General features: G+C 45.3%; 1 protein-coding gene across 1 annotated transcript; it reads right to left on the bottom strand.

The window, feature by feature from the left end:
- Positions 1-6,013: 6,013 nt before the first annotated feature.
- LOC308577838 (large ribosomal subunit protein eL8-like) lies at positions 6,014-20,432 on the bottom strand. The gene is made up of 8 exons (XM_081178235.1): positions 20,383-20,432; positions 20,011-20,131; positions 16,597-16,746; positions 15,757-15,897; positions 14,817-14,896; positions 7,497-7,627; positions 6,768-6,837; positions 6,014-6,176 (listed from the first exon to the last, which is right to left on the bottom strand). Exons 1-8 carry the CDS (start codon positions 20,383-20,385, stop codon positions 6,072-6,074), a joined length of 801 nt encoding a protein of 266 aa, XP_081034361.1. The 5' UTR covers positions 20,386-20,432; the 3' UTR covers positions 6,014-6,071.
- Positions 20,433-21,208: the final 776 nt, after the last annotated feature.

Here is a 21,208-nt window from a genome sequence, read left to right as displayed (position 1 = left end):
TCAAAAGAGTTGGGTAGTTCTCCTTTTGAGAAGCTGTTCCATAGAAAACCTTCTGTTGCCTATTTTAAGGTTTTTGGGTCTCAAGTGAGAACAGAAGCTCCAGGTGGAGTAAAAAATGCCAGAGGCATTTTTGTGGGATTACTCTACAGAGTAATTTTGTCTGAATCTGGTCAGGTGATTCTCACAAAATTTCTAGAGAGTGCTCCTGAAGAGGAGAGAGTAATTGTTCACACATTTCCCACTGAGGGCAATTCAGATGATGATGATGATGATTTTACTGATTACAGTGGTGATGATGACAGTGATAGCTCACAGAGCTCAGTTGACACAGTCATTGAGAGAAAGTCTTACACAATGGATAGGCCTTCACAGATGAAGGAAGAACCACTGTTTACTATTGGATCTGGTTCTCCTAAGAGTCCAGAGGCTGAACCAGTGAGCAGAGAGGATCAGCACCTCATACGTAGGTCCGAGAGAGCTACAAAGGGTGTACCACCCAAGAGGTATTCAAAAGAGTTTGCTAACGTAGCTGTTGCATGTGTTGCTATTGTTAACAACTCAAAACAGGTTGAAGCTGTGTCTGAGTCAGAGACAAAGACACAACAGAGAGTAGCAAGCCAAGGTAATGCAGATGCACTCATTCCTTGGAAACCAGACAACCAGAGAGGTACACTGGGGAAACCAGTGGTGGGGAGTTCCAAGGGTGGAACTGAAACAACAGGGGACTGTTATATGTATAACAACTGTTTGTTTTCTTCTCTGGATCGTGTTTTGCTCGCAACACCCATTGATGCTTTTGGGGGAGGATGGCAGGAAAAAGCAGCAAGAGCGAGCTGCAAGTTGCTGGAATGCAAAACAGGATGTTGATGTTTGGGACTGTACTATTGGAACAAAGGGGCAGTCTATTCACTGTACTGAGCACCGGATGTTAGCTCAGAGTGTCATCTGACCTGTACTGGAAGTACAGGGGTGGAGTTTTTTTCTCTCTACTGTAGGAGACTGGAGAGTGCAGACCTGTTTCTCTGTACTGCTGCAATGACAGAAATAAAAGCATGTAAATAGATTTCTGTCTGTCTCTTTTCCCCTCCCTGAGGGAAGCAGGGAGGAGGGAGCTTCCCGCTGTCCCCGGACCTCTTTTGAAGCAAGGGGCTGCGGGGAGAAGCGATCTTCTCCCCGCAGCCCCAGGTCCGGGGACAGCGGGGAAGACGCGCTGCGCTTCCCGCTGTCCCCGGAGCTTGCGGGGCAAGCTTCGTTTTGCGAAGCAAGCCCATAGGGAAATTCGTCTTGCGAGGCAACTCGAAAACGAAAAAACCTTTCGTTTTGCGAGTTTTTCGTCTCACGAGGCGTTCGTCTTGTGGGGCACCACTGTATATGACAAAATATTGCTCCAAAAAAGACATGCTTAATATGCTTAGATTAAGAATGTAAATGCATCAAAACTATAATGACATATGTACAGTGGTACCTTGGGTTACAGACGCTTCAGGTTACGGGTTTTCAGGTTACGGATGCGCCGAAACCCAGAAGTACCAGAATGGGTTACTTCCAGGCTTCGGCGCTCGTGCTAAATCGCACGTACGCATAAGTGCCGAAACGCAACATGCGTGTGTGCAGACACAGCGCTGCGGGTTGCGAACGTGCCTCCCGCGTGGATCACGTTCGCAACCCGAGCGTCCACCGTATGTATAGAGAAAATAAAAACAATCAGAATGCAATGATAAGGGTAAAATTGATTGTAGAGAAGATGAGTAGCGGTGGAGGGAAGTTAAACGGGGGTGGGTTTATTTTATTTTGTGTGTTTTTTCTTTTTCTTTTTTGGGTATTGTCAGGGAACTGACATCAGAGGCACGGGAGAAGGAGAGGGTCTCTGATTCTGCAGGAGAAGGTCCCAGCGCTAGGGGGAGACTCAGCTGGGAAGAAGGGGAAGAGAATGAGTGTAACACCAGGGATCCAGGAGAGCAACGGGACAGGGAGGTGCAGGGGCTCCAGGACTCTTCGTTGGAAGTTAGTGACGAGAGCCCAAGCACCCCGCTGCCCACGCCCACCCTGCGCAGGAGACTCCCGCGCAATGAGAGGCGGAGACGATTGGGCGTCAAACAATTCTTATGTTGGCAGCGCTTTAAGAAACGCCCATAGTCAGATTCTACGAGTGACTAAGGGCAGCCACGCTGAGATGGGCTGTGCAGTCCGGAGGGTTTAACCAGGCAATCAAATGCTCAAACGGGGCAGGATTACGCACGAGTAACTCCCAACCACTACAGGTATTGTATAATGATTTAATGTATAACACTGGGCAACAATTTTTTACTTTTTGAATGTTGTCTAGATTTCTACAACTGATTCAGGGTATTTTTGCACTGCTGAATCAGGAAATGGCATCCATTTCTCTCCATCAGGTCAGGTTTTTGTGCTATGTTGATTTGAAAAAAACCAGATCTTGTGACAAAATCGATTACATTTTTGTGGCATTATCAGCTGATTTTTGTCAACACATATCATCCTAAATATATTTTTAAGAGAAAAAAAGTTTTTAAAACAACATATATTGATTACCTGATAGAAACATTGATTACTGTAAACTGAATGGTGGGCACTGATAAAGGTAAGAACACGTAAATTGCATGTTGCTTCATCATTTTTCAAACTTCAGGGCTTGAACTTCCGTTTCTTGGAACTCCTGGAATGCTCAGCGGCAGGGAGTTCTCTCTTCAGAGTCCAACAGTAGTCAGCCATCATGACTGCATCCCAGCGACCCTGATACCTGGTCTCCATCTCTTTCATGACCTGATGGAATCTCTCCCCCTGCTCATCACTCATTGAACCCAGGTTCTCAGGAAACCGGTCCATATGTGAAGCAGTCAGCATGTTGTTGACAAGTTCTGTGTAGTTTCTGGCCTTATTGTTGCCAATAAAGTTATTCACTACCAGAACAAATGCCTTCCATGCTTCCAGTTCCACTTCATTCATTGAGTTTCCGAACTCTGGATCTCTGATGAGCTGACGGATCTGAGGATGCCAGCTTTCAACTTCTCCATGGTCAATCCTGGAAAAGCCTGGCACAAGTAAGTGAAGCAGTCACCACCCTTGTCCAGAGCCTTGGTGAACTGCTTGATTAAGCCGAGCTTGATGAGCAGCGGTGGGAAGAGTATTCTGTCTCTGTCCACCAGAGGGTCATTGATGACGTTCCTTTTTCTGCAAGGCACCAATTCCTCCCACACAGGCCAGTCCTTCTTCGTGTAATGCTGAACACGGTCCCTACTATCCCACATGCACAAAAAACATGGGTACAGTGGTGCCTCGCAAGACGAAAAGAATCCGTTCTGTGAGTCTCTTCATCTAGCGGTTTTTTTCGTCTTGCGAAGCAAGCCCATTGACGGATTAGCGCTATTAGCGGCTTTTAGCGGCTTATCGGCTTAGCAGATAAGCGGATAAGCGGCTTAGAAAAAGGGGGGGAGGAAAAACCCCTGCAGGAACTCGCAAGACATTTTCGTCATGCGAAGCAAGCCCATAGGAGATTCGTTTTGCGAAGCACCTCCAAAACGGAAAACTCTTTCGTCTAGCGAGTTTTCCGTCTTGTGAGGCATTCGTCTTGCGGGGCACCACTGTACTTGGTGAAGCCAGACTGTTGTCCCAACAAAAAGTTCACCATCTTCAGGTCAACACAAATAAACCACTTATGCTGATCATAACCAATTTTCTCCAGCACATACTTCACCTCTTCATAGTTCTCCTTCAGTGTACTCGAGTGAGTCATGGGTTTTGATCCCCCAACTTTATGCTTTGCCACACCAATTTATGGAAGATTTTGAGGTTTTATGACTTCAAACTGATTCCTTTTCGACATAATCACCCAGAACTATCAGACCTGAATACTTCTTGTCATTAAAATAATCATTTCCAATCAAAACAATTATTCGACATGGCATTTTACCCACACCAACTTCTTCTAAAATGCTCCACACAAGCGTACATGTGAACAAAAATGTAAAAAAAAGGCATGTGGCCATAACTCAGAAACTTGACCTGATTGAGCAAAACCAATGTGATTTTTGGATTTCAGCGCATCAGGTTCGTCCTAAATCAGCTGAAAAAACGCAGACAACAAATTTGTTGTTGACCAGTGTAATGATTTAATGTTTCTTTTCTGTTATGTATTATTTCTCTATTTTAAATTAAATTTATGATGAAAAATCTAAATAAATAAATAAATAAATAAATAACCTGATTCTCATCAAGGCCACCATCAAAATAAGTTAAATGCACTGATGTATATTTTGCAGTTTCCATGACTCCGATTCTCACTTTTGAATTTTTGGGAAATGATTGATTAAATAGCCAAATCAATGTGCCAAATAAAAGCAATGATGCACTGCAGGGGTTACACTGGATGACCCTTGGGTAGGGTTGCCATGTCTGATAAGTCCCAGACATGTTCTTTTGGGCCCAACAGGCCCATCCAAGGGTACTTATAAATTTTAAAGGAAATGTCTGTGTTGGGGGGACAGTATTTACCGTATTTCCCCCTCTATAAGATGCACTTTATCCCTCCTAAAAAGAGGAAATGCGTGTGCGTCTTATGGAGCGAATGCAGGCTGCGAAGCTATCCCGGAAGCCAGAACAGCAAGCAGGATTGCTGCACAGGAATCCCTCTTGCTGTTCTGGCTTCAGCAATAGCCGCGCAAAGCCTCTTCAACATTTGATTCAGAATATTTTTTTTCTTGTTTTCCTCCTCTAAAAACTAGGTGCGTCTTATAGAACGAAAAATACAGTATTTTGCCTGACTTGGGCTGCTCTGCACACAGTGGCCGCTGCCAGCCTGAGCCAGGAGAAACGTAAAGGCACTCTGCATTCCCTGGCTGCCGCCAGCCTGAACTTTGTGGCTGTGGCCCCGCACGACCCTTTCCCCAGGTCGCTGTCCTTTTTGTACTCAATATATGGCAACCCTTTGCATACATTACTGATCCTAAAATTGTGTGCCCTTCACAGGTTAACCTTGTGTCTTAACACTAGCTTTCTCCCTTCTTTGCAGGTATGGTTTGTGTGCAGCTACCTCCTACATGTGGTACAAGAAATTCATTCAGAAGGTTCACCTTGAAGACTTACAACTCCTTGGTGCAAGCTTGGCCTCAAAATGCTCACAGGAGCTGCAGCCAGTCTCAGAGCTCACTACTTTATACAGAGGAACAGGCCTTCTGACTTGATTGCAGCACTTCAGTGACCAGAGCAAGCAGACCCAAGCAAGGAAGACTCTAGTGTTCTGCTGAAAGTTGGCTACAATATATTAGAGCTGCAGTGTTACCCGACTGACCTGGGAGTAAGCCCCACTGAATTCAGTAGGACTCACTTCTGGGTAGGCATGGTTAAGGGAGGAATTGGGATGATGGGGGCCTTAACAGGGAAGGTGAAAGTCTTTCAAATTGTAGTGCTTATCTTGGGTTGTTTAATGCTATTTAATCAGAAATGACATGAAGGAAATCAGGATTAAAGAGTATTAGTGTTTGTGCAAATCAGCATGTTGCTGATACAATATGATGCAAAGTTCCATGTAATGAAGTAGTAAATAAATCATGTCGCATATACAGCTTTGTTTCTTCTTGGCAACAATAATGACACCAAGTCCCTATCAAAAAGAAGTATTGTAAACTTCTGAAGTTCATAGTTGCGGGGTATTTCAATTGCACTCTTCCCCTGTGAGCTGATTGATTTCTGTTGTCTTGTCAAGGCAGCTTATGAAATGTTCTAGAACCCAATATACTTGCAGCTAACATTGGCCAAAGCTCCATGGAGGTATTGTTTGAGCTTTCACACCTGCAGAGATAAGCTTCCAGGGTGCTCATTACTGGTGCAAATCTTAAATTCTCTCCACTTGGGACGGAAAATGGAGAAAGGAACGCTGGAATAATTTCTTCTTAGGTGCTATGGAATCCCCCTTTACTAGACAAGGCTACCATAAGACATAACTGACAGAACACCACACTCTAATCACTAAAAACTTACAGAAAACTGGAACACATTTTGTTTGCAGTATTTTATTTTTATGGGAATAACTTCTTGAGGCAAATCGGATACATCTATCCAAGTTTAGTGGCCAGTTCTTTAGCCTTGGCTTTTTCAAGCTTAGCAATGCGGGCAACTGATTTCGGCCCCAGAAGATTGCCGCCCCAGTGACGACGAATCTGGAAGGAAAAAAGATTGCTCACATGTCAAAGTGACTTACAAAACTTACAATTAAAATTTAGATTAAATGGTATAATTTTTTTGAGGATTTAACATTCACAGCAATAACCTGAGTGTCGGCTTTTAAGTACAAATTAGATGCAAAAACTACTGGAATACTCAAATCAACTCCACTTCATACATTACAGCTGTGCTCTAACAAGTAGTAACAGTTCCAAACATTGTAGTACTATAGACACAGACTCTGGAATATTGCTAACAGGCTGTGTAACTCAATGGTGGCTCAAGTCCTTTTCTTTTCTCCTGTGGGCATTTTTAGATTCTCAATCCTGTTATCTTGTCCAAAATATTTTTAGATGCTACCAGCTCAGTGGGTCAACATGATACTGCTGTTCACTCACATTATTTCTGCTACATGAGGGAATTCTCTACACAGGGCTGGAATGAATTTTCATATTGGAGGCTGCTAGCAAGCCATTCCTGATTTCAGCAAGCTGGACAGTGGTCATGCCACTGCAAGGGAGGGGGGCACTTTCCAAAAGCTGACAAATTAGTCAATATACCCACAGATCCTATAGGCACAATCTTACCTCATCATATCTCTCATTGTAGTTGGTCTTGACAGCTTCCACGAGTTTAGCTAGAACTCCCTTGTCCTCGCTGCAAAGGAGAAGACAGATTCAACAAGCCAGCAATTGAGTTTGAGTTCTCCAAGTAGATTACAATTTGAAATACTGCTTTAAGTGCCACTTTTCAGGGCAACGTTCTCTTAAAAGTTCATTTAGCTTCAGCAGTTGTGTTCATTCAATGACATTAGACACAAAGCAGACCCCTATAAATGACTAACAAGTCCCTTAATTTCTAAGGGTTGCATCCAATTTAGTCCTACTCAGAGTAGACACACTGAAATTAGTGGCTTCAAGTTAGGCATGTCCATTATTTTCAATGGGTTGGCTCAGAGTAAGACTCAATCCAATGGTTTGAACGTAACACCCATTATGGTCCACTTTAGGGTGAACCTCTAAGTAAAAACACAGTTTGATGCCACACTAAGCTAGCAGCAATAATGCCAACTTTTAAGCTTTACATGCAGTCAATGCCCTGCAGGCCTGGGGTCATGCAGTAGTTACCAATATGGGAACCAACTGCTCAGCTGGCACGTGAACTTAGCATTTCCAGATGTGGAAGGAGGAAAGGCTGCAGCTTTAACAGCTGTTTAGCTTGCGGTTAAAGGTATAACTGCCCCAAACCATACCAGCCTCTTCGGTTTCTTCATTTGAATTAGAAAATAGGTGAAAAATGTTTTCAGGGCTACTTACGGATTAACCTGAGTGAAGGCAACACAGGTACAGGTCTTTCGGTGGACAAGGCAGCCCAGCCTTGCCTTGCCTTTGATGATGCAATAGGGCACTCCCATTTTTCTGCACAAGGCAGGCAAGAAAACTACCAGCTGGATCAGAGAGGGGAGAAGAAATGCTTTAAAGCTGGCGGTCGTTCAGTTTTTAATACAGTAGGAATTAGGAACTGTGGCCCTCCAGACTTTACTGGACTCCTAACTCCCATAATCCCCAGTGGTTAGGGATGATGGGAGCAGGAGTCTAACAACAGGGCTGTCCCCATCCCTGCTTTACAACAAGGGCTCTGGCAATTGCTCAGGGTTAAAAAGCTCGTATGATTTTGCTCTTCACAGATAGGGGTCAGTGTTGAATGGTCTCTTTAAATTTGAAGGTTCATTATTGTTCCACAAGATGTGTATTTCTTTAAGGGCCAGAGCAAATAATGTGACCTAGTTTTACAGCTGTGAAGCAGTATAGCAGGTGCTGTTAAGTTATGTTAATTAAGCTGTTGGGTATAGTATATAAAGAGCAGCACCTAGCTCTCTCAGCACCCTGGTGGATGGGTTGTTGGTTGGTTCATGCTTACTGATATATTATAATTAATGTAAAAGGAGTTTTTGATTTTGTTATTAAAACCTAGCAAAATTTATTTTGCATTCCTTGTAATGTGTGGTCTCCCCAGCACGCCTTCTGCAGCGCAACTAATCTGCAAATAGCCAACAGTCAGGTGAAGAAATTCAAGCACCATTGCAAAAGCCATACCCTGCTCTATAAAGAGTCAAATGGCAGAAGGATATTTCCAAGTTTGTCTGGGGGGGAGGGCGCAAAAGGCCAAGGATTAAACATAAGACACTTACAAATATAAAAGAAAGAGGCGGGTTTGCCCTGCCAGACTTTAAACTGTACTATGATGCTGCGTGTTTGGTGTGGATTAGGGACTGGATAAAACTGGAAAAGGAAGAAGCACTACATTTGGAAGGCCATGATAACAGATTTGGATGGCATGCATATTTATGGTATGGGAAACGGAAAGTCCACAAAGGATTTTATAATCATATAATCAGGAGATCATTAATGAGGGTGTGGGAGAGATAAAAAAGACCTATTAGAACAAAAAGCACCCTGGTGGTCATCACCAATAGAAGCTTCGTTGCTCAAACCGCTTGGCAAAAAGGGGAAGTGGCCTACATGCTGCCGCTCTGCCGTGAGTTTGTGAGGAGGACCGCTCCCCCTGCAAGCCCATTCTCCACCTTGGGCCTGGGGGCGGGCCCCATACTTCACCTCAGCATATAAGGCTCCAAGGAGGCCTCGGGACATTGCTGCTGTTGCTTTGCCAGTGAGTCTTGGGGAGGACCGGTCCCCCCTGAAGACCTTTCTCCACCTTGGGCCTGGGGGCGGGCCCCATACACAACAGCATATAAGGCTCCAAGGAGGCCTCGGGACATTGCTGCTGCCGCTCTGCCGTGAGCTTGTGGGGAGGACCGCTCCCCCTTGAAGCCCTTTTCCACCTTGGGCCTGGGGGCGGGCCCCATACTCACCTCCGCAGCTTATGGGGCTCCAGGGAGGCCTCGGGTGTGTGGGGTGGGGTGGGTGTTTAGTTGGGTGGGGGAATTTGTTTAATTTAATTACCGTATTTTTCGCACCATTGGACGCACCGGACAATAGGACGCACTTTGTTTTAGAGGGGGGAGAACAAGGGGGGAAAAATCTCCCCCTCTCTGCCCAGCGCCCCTTCAGTGAAGCGGCAGGAGGCGCTGCACAGAGAGGGGGAGAACTTTCCCCCTCTTGTTTTCCTGCTTTAAAACAAGGTGTCGTTTAAGGTGCGTTCAGGCGGCTACCTTGGAAGCCTGGAGAGCGAGAGGGGTCGGTGTGCACTGACCCCTCTCGCTCTCCAGGCTTCAGGTTCCTTTCGACCTGCTCTTTGGGGCTGGGGGGGGGGGAAGCCCACCACCAGCCCCAAAGAGCAGGTCAGGGAGCAGCGGAAAGGCGCAGCGGAGAGGCTCCTGCCATAGCCAAGCATCACCTCTCCAGCCAGGAGAGGGTCGCGGGGGTTGCTTTAGCCCCGCGAGCGCTCTCCCGGCTGGAGAGGTGACGCGCGGCTATGGCAGGAGCCTCTAAAGCTGCGCGTCACCTCTCCAGCCAGGACAGGGTCGCGGGGGGCTTCTTGAGCCCCGCGCGCGCTCTCCCGGCTGGAGAGGTGACATGGGGCTGTAGAGGCTCCTGCCATAGCCGCGCTTCAGCTCCCCAGCCGGGAGAGCGCGCGCGGGGCTAAAGCAGCCTCCCGCGACCCTCTCCCAGCTGGAGAGGTGACACGCAGCTATGGCAGGAGCCTCTATAGCAGCGCGTCACCTCCCCAGCCGGGAGAGCGCGCGCGGGGCTAAAGCAGCCCCCCGCGACCCTCTCCCAGCCGGAGAGGTGACACGCAGCTATGGCAGGAGCCTCTATAGCAGCGCGTCACCTCCCCAGCCAGGAGAGCGCGCGCGGGGCTAAAGCAGCCTCCCGCGACCCTCTCCCAGCTGGAGAGGTGACACGCAGCTATGGCAGGAGCCTCTATAGCCGCGCGTCACCTCCCCAGCCAGGAGAGGGTCGCGGGGTGCTTCTTTAGCCCCGCGTGCGCTCTCCCGGCTGGAGAGGTGACGTGGGGCTGTAGAGGCTCCTGCCATAGCTGCGCTTCACCTCTCCAGCCGGGAGAGCGCGCGCGGGGCTACGGCGTCTTCGCTCCATAGGACGCACACACATTTCCCCTTCATTTTTGAAGGGGAAAAAGTGCGTCCTATAGAGCGAAAAATACGGTATGTTGTTTTTGTAACTTTGTTTTTTGTTTTTATAGTTTTATTGTTCTGTTAGTTTGCTTTTTGTATAGGCTTTAATTTGATTTTAAGGGGAGGGGTCAGGGCTGCCTGGGAGTGGGCCCCAGCAAACAAAATGGCTGGGGCAGGTTCCATAGGGGGGGGGGGATGCACTCGGACAACCGATCTCAGTGATCATGGGTAGGAGGAGGAGTTACGCTAAGACCAGACCATGTCATTACCGAGGAAGCAGGCTTAGTCGTTGTCTGAGGACTATCCCTGCCTCCAGGTCTGGTCCTGACCGGAAGGATACTGGAATCAACAAGGGAAACCCACATGACCTGAAAGTGTTGCTGTGCAATGCCAGGTCAATGATGAATAAAACCGCTGCCATCCACGACCTGATTGTGGATGGAGGCTTTGACCTGGCATGTGTGAGAGAGACCTGGTTGGATGAAGCAGATGGGCCTGTCCTTGCCGCTGCATGTCCACCAGGTTTCTCTTACGCACAGCAACCCAGGCCTTGTGGGCGGGGAGGGGGGGTTGCAGTGATTTTTAGGAAGTCATTAGTTTGCACCAGGCGTCCTATTGGAAAGACCCAGTTCTCTGAGTGCATGTTCTGGAAGTTGGGCAATAGGGGCAGTACAGGATTCCTATTGGTGTACCGACCTCCCCGCTGCACCAAGGATTCCCTGCCCGAGCTGCTTCAGGTCGTGGCGAATGTTCTCCTGGAGACACCTAGTTTGGTTGTCCTAGGGGATTTTAATATCCATGCTGACACGACCTTACAAGGGGCCGCTCGGGACTTCGTGGAAAGCATGGCCTCCATGGGGCTGTCCCTGAATAAGTTTGGCCCAACTCATAGCCACGGGCATGCCTTAGACCTGGTGTTCACCTCTATGGATGTTGGTGATCTGACATTAAGTAAAAACGAAACCAAAGAAGTGCCATGGTCAGATCACTTCCTGGTGCAACTGGACTTCTCCGCAACCCTTCCCCTCTGCAGGGAGGTGGGACCGATTCGGATGGTCCGCCCCCGCCACTTAATGTATCCAAATGGTTTCCAGAGAGCGGTAGGGGATGCTTTATCCCATGTTGATGGCCTTTCAGCTGATTCCCTGGTGGCCCGATGGAATGTGGAGTTAACCAGGGCTATTGACTGTTTGGCTCCGAAGCGCCCTCTCCGACTGAATGGAGCCCGGACAGCCCCGTGGTTTTCCACGGATCTGAGGACAATGAAACAATCGTTGAGATGGCTAGAGCGCCGGTGGCGGATAACCCATTCTGAATCTGACCGGACACGGGTTAGAGCTCAATGTCGAGCCTACCAAGTGGCGATAGCGACGGCGAAGAAGACTTTCTTCACCGCCTCTATTGCATCTGCGGAAAACAGCAGCAGGAGACTCTTTCAGGTGGTTCGCAATTTAGCGGAACCACCTGCTCCATCAGGGCCCAGTAGGGGCAACATGATCTCCTGCAATGCTTTTGCAAAGTTTTTTTGCAGATAGTCGCTCAGATTCGAGAAGAGGTAGACTCCACCGTGGGAGCAGGGACGGGGCGGGAGAGTGCTAGAGTCCTGTCTAGTCAAGTTGTGTGGGATCAATTCCAATCTGTTACCCCCGAGGATGTGGACAGGCTGCTTGGACGAGTGAAACCAACCACTTGTCTCCTTGATCCTTGTAGGCTTATAAAAGCTAGCCGGGAAGGACTGGGTGATGGGCTTCGTGGGGTGGTGAATGCTTCCCTCCGTGAGGGAGCCTTCCCAGTCTCGCTGAAAGAGGCGGTTATTAAACCGCTTCTTAAAAAACCATCTTTAGATGCGGTCACGATAGCCAACTATCGTCCAGTCTCAAATCTTCCATTCTTGGGCAAGGTGATTGAGCGAGTGGTTGCTGAACAACTCCAGGCACGCCTGGAAGAAGCGGACCATTTGGATCCCTTCCAGTCGGGATTCAGGCCTCATCATGGGACTGAAACTGCCTTGGTCGCACTGGTTGATGATCTCCGGCGGGCTAGGGACAAAGGTGAGAGCTGTTTCCTAGTTCTGCTGGATCTCTCAGCGGCGTTTGATACCATCGACCATAACATCCTTCTGGACCGTCTTGAGGGGCTGGGAGCTGGGGGCACTGTTATACAGTGGTTCCGCTCCTTCCTCCTGGGCCGTGTTCAGAAAGTGGTGGTGGGGGATGAGTGTTCAGACCCCTGGGCCCTCACTTGTGGGGTGCCTCAGGGTTCTGTCCTCTCCCCCATGCTTTTCAACATCTACATGAAGCCGCTGGGAGAGATCATCAGGGGATTTGGGCTGGGTGTTCATCAGTATGCGGATGATACCCAGCTCTACCTCTCTTTCAAATCAGAACCAGTGAAGGCAGTGAAGGTCCTGTGTGAGTGCCTGGAGGCGGTTGGAGGTTGGATGGCGGCTAACAGATTGAGGTTGAATCTTGACAAGACAGAAGTACTGTTTTTGGGGGACAGGAGGCGGGCAGGTGTGGAGGATTCCCTGGTCCTGAATGGGGGTAACTGTGCCCCTGAAGGACCAGGTGCGCAGCCTGGGAGTCATTTTGGACTCACAGCTGTCCATGGAGGCACAGGTCAAATCTGTATCCAGGGCAGCTGTTTACCAGCTCCATCTGGTACGCAGGCTGAGACCCTACCTGCCTGCGGACTGCCTCGCCAGAGTGGTGCATGCTCTGGTTATCTCCCGCTTGGATTACTGCAATGCGCTCTACGTGGGGCTACCTTTGAAGTTGACTCGGAAGCTACAACTAATCCAGAACGCGGCAGCTAGACTGGTGACTGGGAGCGGCCGCCGAGACCATATAACACCGGTCTTGAAAGACCTACATTGGCTCCCAGTAAGTTTCCGAGCACAATTCAAAGTGTTGGTGCTGACCTTTAAAGCCCTAAATGGCCTTGGTCCAGTATATCTGAAGGAGCGTCTCCACCCCATCGTTCTACCTGGTCACTGAGGTCCAGCACCGAGGGCCTTCTGGCGGTTCCCTCACTGCGAGAAGCCAAGTTACAGGGAACCAGGCAGAGGGCCTTCTCGGTAGTGGCGCCCGCCCTGTGGAACGGCCTCCCACCAGATGTCAAAGAGAACAACAACTACCAGGCTTTTAGAAGACATCTGAAGGCAGCCCTGTTTCGGGAAGCTTTTAATGTTTGATGTATTATAGTATTTTAATATTCTTTTGGAAGCCGCCCAGAGTGGCTGGGGAAGCCCAGCCAGATGGGCGGGGTATAAATAATAAATTATTATTATTATTATTATACATACAGAGATTTGTTGAGAATCAAGAAGGAAAATGGAAATTAAAAGATTATGAGGAAATAAAAGATCATTTTCAGAGTTCGTTACACTACAAACAATTACATGAGATGAACAAAGAAGACAACAAGAAAGGGTTTAGTATACAACTTCTAGATTTCAAAAGGACGTTATAGAAGAAGTGAAGCTGTTGAAGAAAACCTATAGTATTTTGCTAGAATGGGAAACAAAAGATGAGGTCAATTTGGTCATGATCAAATGGGCACAAGATATAGAACATAAGATACAATTTGAGGACTGGGAAAAATTGTGGAAAGTAAATTTGAAATTAACAGATTGTTCTCTTTTGAAAGAAAATTATATGAAAATGATGTATAGATGGTATATTACACCAGTACAGATATTGTAGAGAAGTTAATTTTTGGGGGGAAATGATAAACAATGAATTGAAAAAAATGTTTAAAATGACATTTGTAAAAAAACCCCAGAAGCATTTCTGTTAGGGACTGTAGGACAAGACCTGCCAAGAAAAACAAAGAACCTATTTATGTATGCTACAACAGCAGCAAGAGTCTTGATAGAACAAGGATGGAAGAACGAGGAAATCCCAACAAAAGAACAGCGACAAGAAAAATTGATGAGTTACGCAGAGCTGGCTGAATTGACATACAAATTGCAGGACAAAGAAAACTGTGACTTTAAGGAAGAATGGGAACTTTTTACAAATTATCTAAAGACAACAAAATGAACTGGACTCCTTGGCAGGTTTTCAATAAACATACACAAATTTATTGGTTGATAACAGGGTAGATAATGTAAGGATATGTATAATATCATAACATGCAGAGAATAATATGTGCTGAGACATCAGAGAGAGGAGCTGAGGGAAGTCTCGGGGGTGGGGGAAAAGGGGGGAAATAATGAATATGATGTTTTGATAATTTGTTATGTTGAAATTGATAATTATTTTTTTTTAAGAGCCAAGTTTGAAAATTTGTTAACAGGACTCTGATGTTTTCCAAAGTAAGTTGTACAGCCAAGCACATTTCAACAGTAACCATAGTGACCTGGCAACATTAAGAATTATCTAGAGCAGGAGTGGGTGACCATTTTGTTCAAGCTAAGGAAAGAAACAGCAGAAAACACCCGTACAAGAATGCAGTGGCTGCTATTCATTTAAAAAACCACTTAGCAGCATAAATCTGAGCTTTTGGGTACAAGACCCCGACTCTTGCACCTCCTTACCTCAACAGGGTCTACATCGTGTGCAATCACCACCAGCTGCGCCTTCTTGTTCTCCACCAGAGTTGTAATGGTGTTGACACCTGCAGAAAAAGCCAGTTAACTTGAGTGTGCTACAAAAGTTTGTTTTCCCAGGCAAAAATAAAGAAATCCAAAGCTCCCTGTCTGTGGAAAAGCACAGTGGCTCAAGTGGTGTTAACAAAGCACCAAGCTGCCAGCTTTCCCTAGCCATGTCAAGGACTAGCAGAGGAAGGGCCTGCTACTGCTCAGGGTTAAAAAGTTCAGTGGTGCCTCGCAAGACGAAATTAATTCGTTCCGCGAGTATTTTCGTCTTGCGAAGCACGTTTCTGAAAAGTTTTGGAAAAGCTTCAAAAATCACCAGTCTTCAAAAACCTCAAAAAAGGCTACCGCACCGCGTGCTATGAGTTGCTCCTCGAAGTCAAGTCGCAACTTTATTAACGGTGTTAAGAAAAAGGAAACAAACTTGCAATATGTTTCCATCTTGCGAAGCAAGCCCATAGGGAAAATCGTCTTGCGAAGCAGCTCAAAAACCACAAAACCCTTTCGTCTTACGAGTTTTCCGTCTTACGAGGCATTTGTCTTGCGAGGTACCACTGTTCTATGTTATGCTCTTCAGTCTGCAGTTCAGGTGAAGAAATTCATACATCATCGCGGTAGCCAGTGTGATGCAGTGGTTACCTGGGCGAAACCAGGGTTCAAACCACAACTCAACCATGGAGCTCACTGGGCAACCTTGGGCCAGTCACTGTATTTCAACCCAGCCTACCCTACAGGGTTGTTTGCGAGGGTAAAATGAGGAGGGGGAGAACCATCTACGCCATCTTGAACTTTTTGGATATAAACACAATAAATAAATACGGCTAGTTGTCCAAGCTTTCATTCAACCAGGTTTAAATGTATAAATATAAAGTAGGAAGGTTACCTGCTCTGAGCACAGGAGGCCTCTTGGTAGGGACGTCGCCTTTCCCTGCAGCCTTTTGCTCTGCACGGGCCAGCAGCCTCTGCTCCTTCTCTTGCTTTGTCTCAGGCCTGTATTTGTGGGCCAATTTCAGAAGCTGAGTAGCTGTGGAAGACAATTGAAACCGTTCAGAGGAAAGCCTCTCTCTTAAACACCATGTTCCCGTTATCCCCCTCCCCTAAAGGACATGACTTTTGTGCATCAGTGATCTTGGTGGTTGGGAGTCATCAAGGAAGTTCAGATAGCAAATATTTTGCTAGCATCATCTGCACACAAAGGAAAACCCTTCCTTACTACAAAAAGGTAAAGGGACCCCTGACCATTAGGTCCAGTCGTGGACGACTCTGGGGTGGCGGCGCTCATCTCGCTTTATTGGCCGAGGGAGCCGGCGTGCAGCTTCCAGGTCATGTGGCCAGCATGACTAAGCCGCTTCTGGTGAACCAGAGCAGCACATGGAAACGCTGTTTACCTTCCCGCTGGAGCAGTATCTACTTGCATTTCGTGCTTTCGAACTGCTAGGTTGGCAGGAGCAGGGACTGAGCAACGGGAGCTCACCCCATCGTGGGGATTTGAACCGCCGACCTTCTGATTGGCAAGCCCAAGGCTCTGTGGTTTAACCCACAGCGCCACCCGCGTCCCTACCTTTCTTACTATAGCACTGTGTAAAACTAGTTCTCTCACACTTGCCTCTTTCCAGCAAACTCCCAAAACATGGGGTGCACATTCAATTCAAGGAATCTGAGCAGCTACCCCACCTCCTTCTGCAACTCCACCTTAGAGCCAAGGAAAGGAGCCGGCTTTCACCTGTCTGACGGTCCAATGCTTGAGTGAACTGGTTAACTGCTGGAGGCACCTTCAACCTTTTGTAGAGGATGGCTCTTTGGCGCTGAAGTCGGATATAATGAGGCCATTTCACAAAGCGAGTCAGGTCCCGTTTGGGCTGAATGTCCTGCCCTGAAAGGCAAAATGACAACTCAAAATAATTGCTTCCTTAGCAATTACTGGTTATCCTTTTGTATTCCTGGTTTTCAGCCCAGAGCAAAGGTGGCAGGAGCATCAGCGATCTTGGTGGAGAAGATTGTCAGCAGCATCACTCTGATAGCAAATATTCTTTTGCATCATTTGCTCACAGCCCAGAGAAGCTTGGTCTTCCAAAACATAGTGGAAACACCAGGCCCTTCTAAATGCCTGCCAAAAAGTTTGCTATTACATAAATCCTAATTTAAATAGAAATACACTGATAAAGAAAACATATTTAGCGAGACAAGCAATTAATATATGATAGATTTAAATTTAAAAGATCTGTGGAAACTAATGCACCCTACCAAAGGAGAATTCACTTTCTTATCACCAGTGCATCAGAATTTCTTCCAATAAGACCAATTTTTAGCATCATCCTCAATAATCAAATCCACAATGTGTATCAGATCACAGTGCAGTAATCTTGAAATGTGAATTTAGTAAAACAGCCAAGGTAAAAAAAATTGGGTATTTAAATGTTTCCCTTCTTAATGATGAAGGATTTATACAACATATGTGAACAGAAACTATATAATATTTTGATTCTAATTCTGCAACAGCTTCTGCAAGACCATTTGAATGGGAAGGATATAAAATGTATATGTGTGGCCGAATTATTGCATATTCCTCTGATAAAAACAAATTAAAGAATAAAAAGGGGAAAATGTTAAAAGAGGAACTTAAGGACCTTTGAACACAAATGATTGGAAGTCCAACCACTATATTGTACAAGGAAATACCAAAAAATGAATTAAATAATATAGTAGCTCAGGAAATATGAGTGACCAGACTGGTTTCATAAAAACAAGGCAAGCCGCAGATAGTACTAGACTAGTGGTGGACTTGATACATTTAATAAAAATAAGAATCCATTTTTAATTATATCATTAGAAACTGAGAAGGCTTTCAACAAAATTTATAGACTACACAGAAGCAGCTTTAATAAATTTGGATTTCCGCTGGATTTTATAAAATGGATTAAAATACTGTACGTTTCAACCACATCTAGAGTTAAAGTAAATGGCATTATATCTTCTCTGTTTCAATTGGCCCAAGGAACCAGAGAAGGGTGTCCACTTTCATGTTTGCTTTTTAATAGGTTTAGAACCCCTGGCAACATTTTGAGATTTACGTAGTTCTCAACTCAGTTAAATACAAATTAGTGTTATTTGCAGATGATATTTTGGCAAGGTATCAAGACACACTATTAATTGTTCCAAATAGGAACTGAGATGCCAGTAGGTGAAAATTTAATCACACACCTAATTAAGCAAAATCAAATTTCTACCGAATCTATTTAATTTGGGCATGTTAATACCAAGAGATACAGCATAACTAGTAACAATTAATATAAATAACATCTAGACATCAATAGTTAGGGTTATTAAGCATTACCCTTTAGAGAAGGATGAATGCCCTAAAAATGAATATTATTTCCAGATTTATCTATATTCTGAGAGGACTTCCAGTTTTTTATATCTGGGTCATATTTCCAAAAGATAAACTCTTTGCTTAGGAAATGCCTTTGGGGCTCTAAAATACAAATAATACCTTTGCAGAAAATGCAATTACTAATTAAAGAAAGTGGATTTGGAATTCTGAATTATACCACCAGGCATATTTACTGACAAGTATTATTGGAAACCTGTTGATGGTCTTAATGGGCTGGGCAGTATCAGGATCAAAATATTTGGAAGTTCAAATAGTCAAATAAGTCAGCTAGAAAGATATGGAATGTATTAGCCAATAAAAATAAATTTGACCCATTTTCACATGCAAAACACTCTCTGGAAAAAACGTGGTAATATAGAAAAGCTGCATGGGAGAAGGGTATTGACCTTGGACAAACCAACTGATAGATGAGGAAGATTAATTTTATACATATAATGCATTAAGAGAGAAATACCATCTACCAGTTGCGGCCCAATGACAATACCTGTAGTTACAGCATCTTTTAATAATTCTGTTTGGTCCAGTGGTCTTCTCAGCTTGAGACACCTAAAATACTGGGGCAATTGGATAATTCATTTGAAACTAAGAAGCCAGTGATTACTTTTTAGATATTTACTATTAATAAATAAATTTGATATGCAGAGTTTAAAAAATGATTGGAATAAGGAATTGGTATGTCCACTATTATGCAGACCTTGGGGAAATGTTTAAGCTTTGATATCAAACGCATCGATGAATCTTAAATTAAGACTTAAGGAGTAGAAAATATTATTCACAATCTATTGGACTCCCTTACGCTTGTATAAGAAAGTGCTATCTAATGTAGCCTTTTGCTAGAGTTGTAATATGGATAATGCTTTTTTGATACACATACTTTTACAATGTCTCACACTTTAAGTTTTGCAATTGATTATATAAATATGTCACTGAGGAATTTAAGATTTTCAGACGGGCATATTCTTTTGAACGATATACAGTACCCCTGTACCTATTGTATGGAAAGTGAAAGTGACAATGGGATAGCAAAAATAGATTCTACATGCCCTAATGGTGGCTAAGGGACCAATGAACTAGAAGAATGGTTATAATTCTCCATAATCAATAGCTTGATAACATGGCAATATTAGCAAAATATGAACAACCACTTATAGATGCACTTTCTTTGGATAAATATATTTGGGACGAGTTTATACAGAAAATACTAGGTTATTGATAAACATATTTGTAACAGAATATTAAGGCTATACATTAGTCTTAATATGTACAGAAACCTAATTGAGTATTTTTTATTTTAATTCTCATTCATATTTTCCTTTTCTAATCACTTTTTTAAAAAATGAAATTCTTCCAATGAAATATCAATTAAAAATTGCTACTCCCTAAGGCCTATGCAGGCATTTAAGAGTAGATCCCTCCTCAATGATCAACTGATGCTTGCTTTAAATTATTTTGCTTTTAACTTGTTTTTCAAAAATGATTTTACTGTATGGTTTTATACTGTTGCAAAACCTCAGCGATATATTTCTAGGATACAGAAGCATATAAATACTTGTTATAAATAGACAAATAAATAGTCACTGGTCAAAATGCAACAAAACCAGCAGTATTCCCCATGCACATGTATTTTAGAGACAGGCGTGTATTTCCCACTTCCTGTGAAACGCCTATTCAGTATAGGCTCCTTGATGGATCAACAGGGCTGCAGAGACCCATCATTCCAATCCCCAATTCCTTTTTCCAACTCACCGATGCCGAAGTTCTTGGGCCTTTTCTCAAAGAGAGGATTTGCAACCTTCTTGGCCTCCTGTTTCTTGACCACAGCAGGGGCCGGAGCCACCTTCTTCCCCTTGGCCTTCTTCCCCTTGGGCTGCGTAAGTTCAAAGAAGGATTCAGTGAATTCCCTACCAAAAGCGGGCGAGCCGCACACACATCGGAGGCCTGCCCGGGCCCCCAAGCCGGTTCCCCATTTCATCCGCTGTACCCAATACAAGGCGCCAAGGATTCGCCCGGGTGTCCCGTGCCTCCCCTGCCAGAAGAAGCCCAACCATTAGCCCGTTTAGAGGACCGATGGCGGCGGATTGAGAGTCCGCCGCTACAACAACAGCCACAACAACTCACCATTTTGGCTTCAGCTTCGAAAAGGAAAGGGCAGGAAGCTCGGGGTAATATATCCGCGGAGCGGAAGTAAACTCTATAGTTATACGTCTATGGTCGTTGTGGCTTTTCACCGTAGAGATGCAAAGCTACAGAAGGCCGCTCCTCATCCATAGAGAATCCTGGTCCATGACTAGAGCGTAATCGGTTTATGGCCGACGACAGTATCAAAGCGAGCATGCGGCTGCAAACCACACCTGCGCACGAAAGCAGGCATGAGGAATTCCCCAGTCAGCGTAGGGTACACTTCCCACATTTATGGAACGCTCTTTCTAAGGGAGGGCTTTAAGGTCCCAGATTAAACCCCTGACATTTCCAAGTAGGGCTGGGAGATTCTCTGTCTCCATTCATGGAGAGCTGATGTCAGACAGTATATACAATACTGACAGCATACCCTCCAACATTTCTCTGATGAAAATAGGGACATCCCATTCCATAATTATAATTTTATTATTTATACCCGATACATCTTACTGGGTTGCCCCAGCCACTATGGGCAGCTTCCAACATTTATAAAAACATAATAAAACAGTAAACATTGAAAAACTGCCTTCAGATGACTCGGGGTGGGATAGCTCCACACCCTCCAACTTTTCTCCAATGAAAATAGGGACAACCTAATGAAAGTGGAGGGACGCGGGTGGCGCTGTGGGTTAAACCACAGAGCCTAGGACTTGAGCTCCCATTGCTCGGTCCCTGCACCTGCCAACCTAGCAGTTCAAAAGCACGTCAAAGTGCAAGTAGATAAATAGGTACCGCTCCAGTGGGAAGGTAAACGGTGTTTCCGTGC

The sequence above is a fragment of the Podarcis bocagei genome, assembly GCF_964188305.1.
Source record: "Podarcis bocagei genome assembly, chromosome: W".
NCBI lineage: Eukaryota > Metazoa > Chordata > Lepidosauria > Squamata > Lacertidae > Podarcis > Podarcis bocagei.
This window is presented reverse-complemented; position numbering and strand designations above follow the sequence as displayed.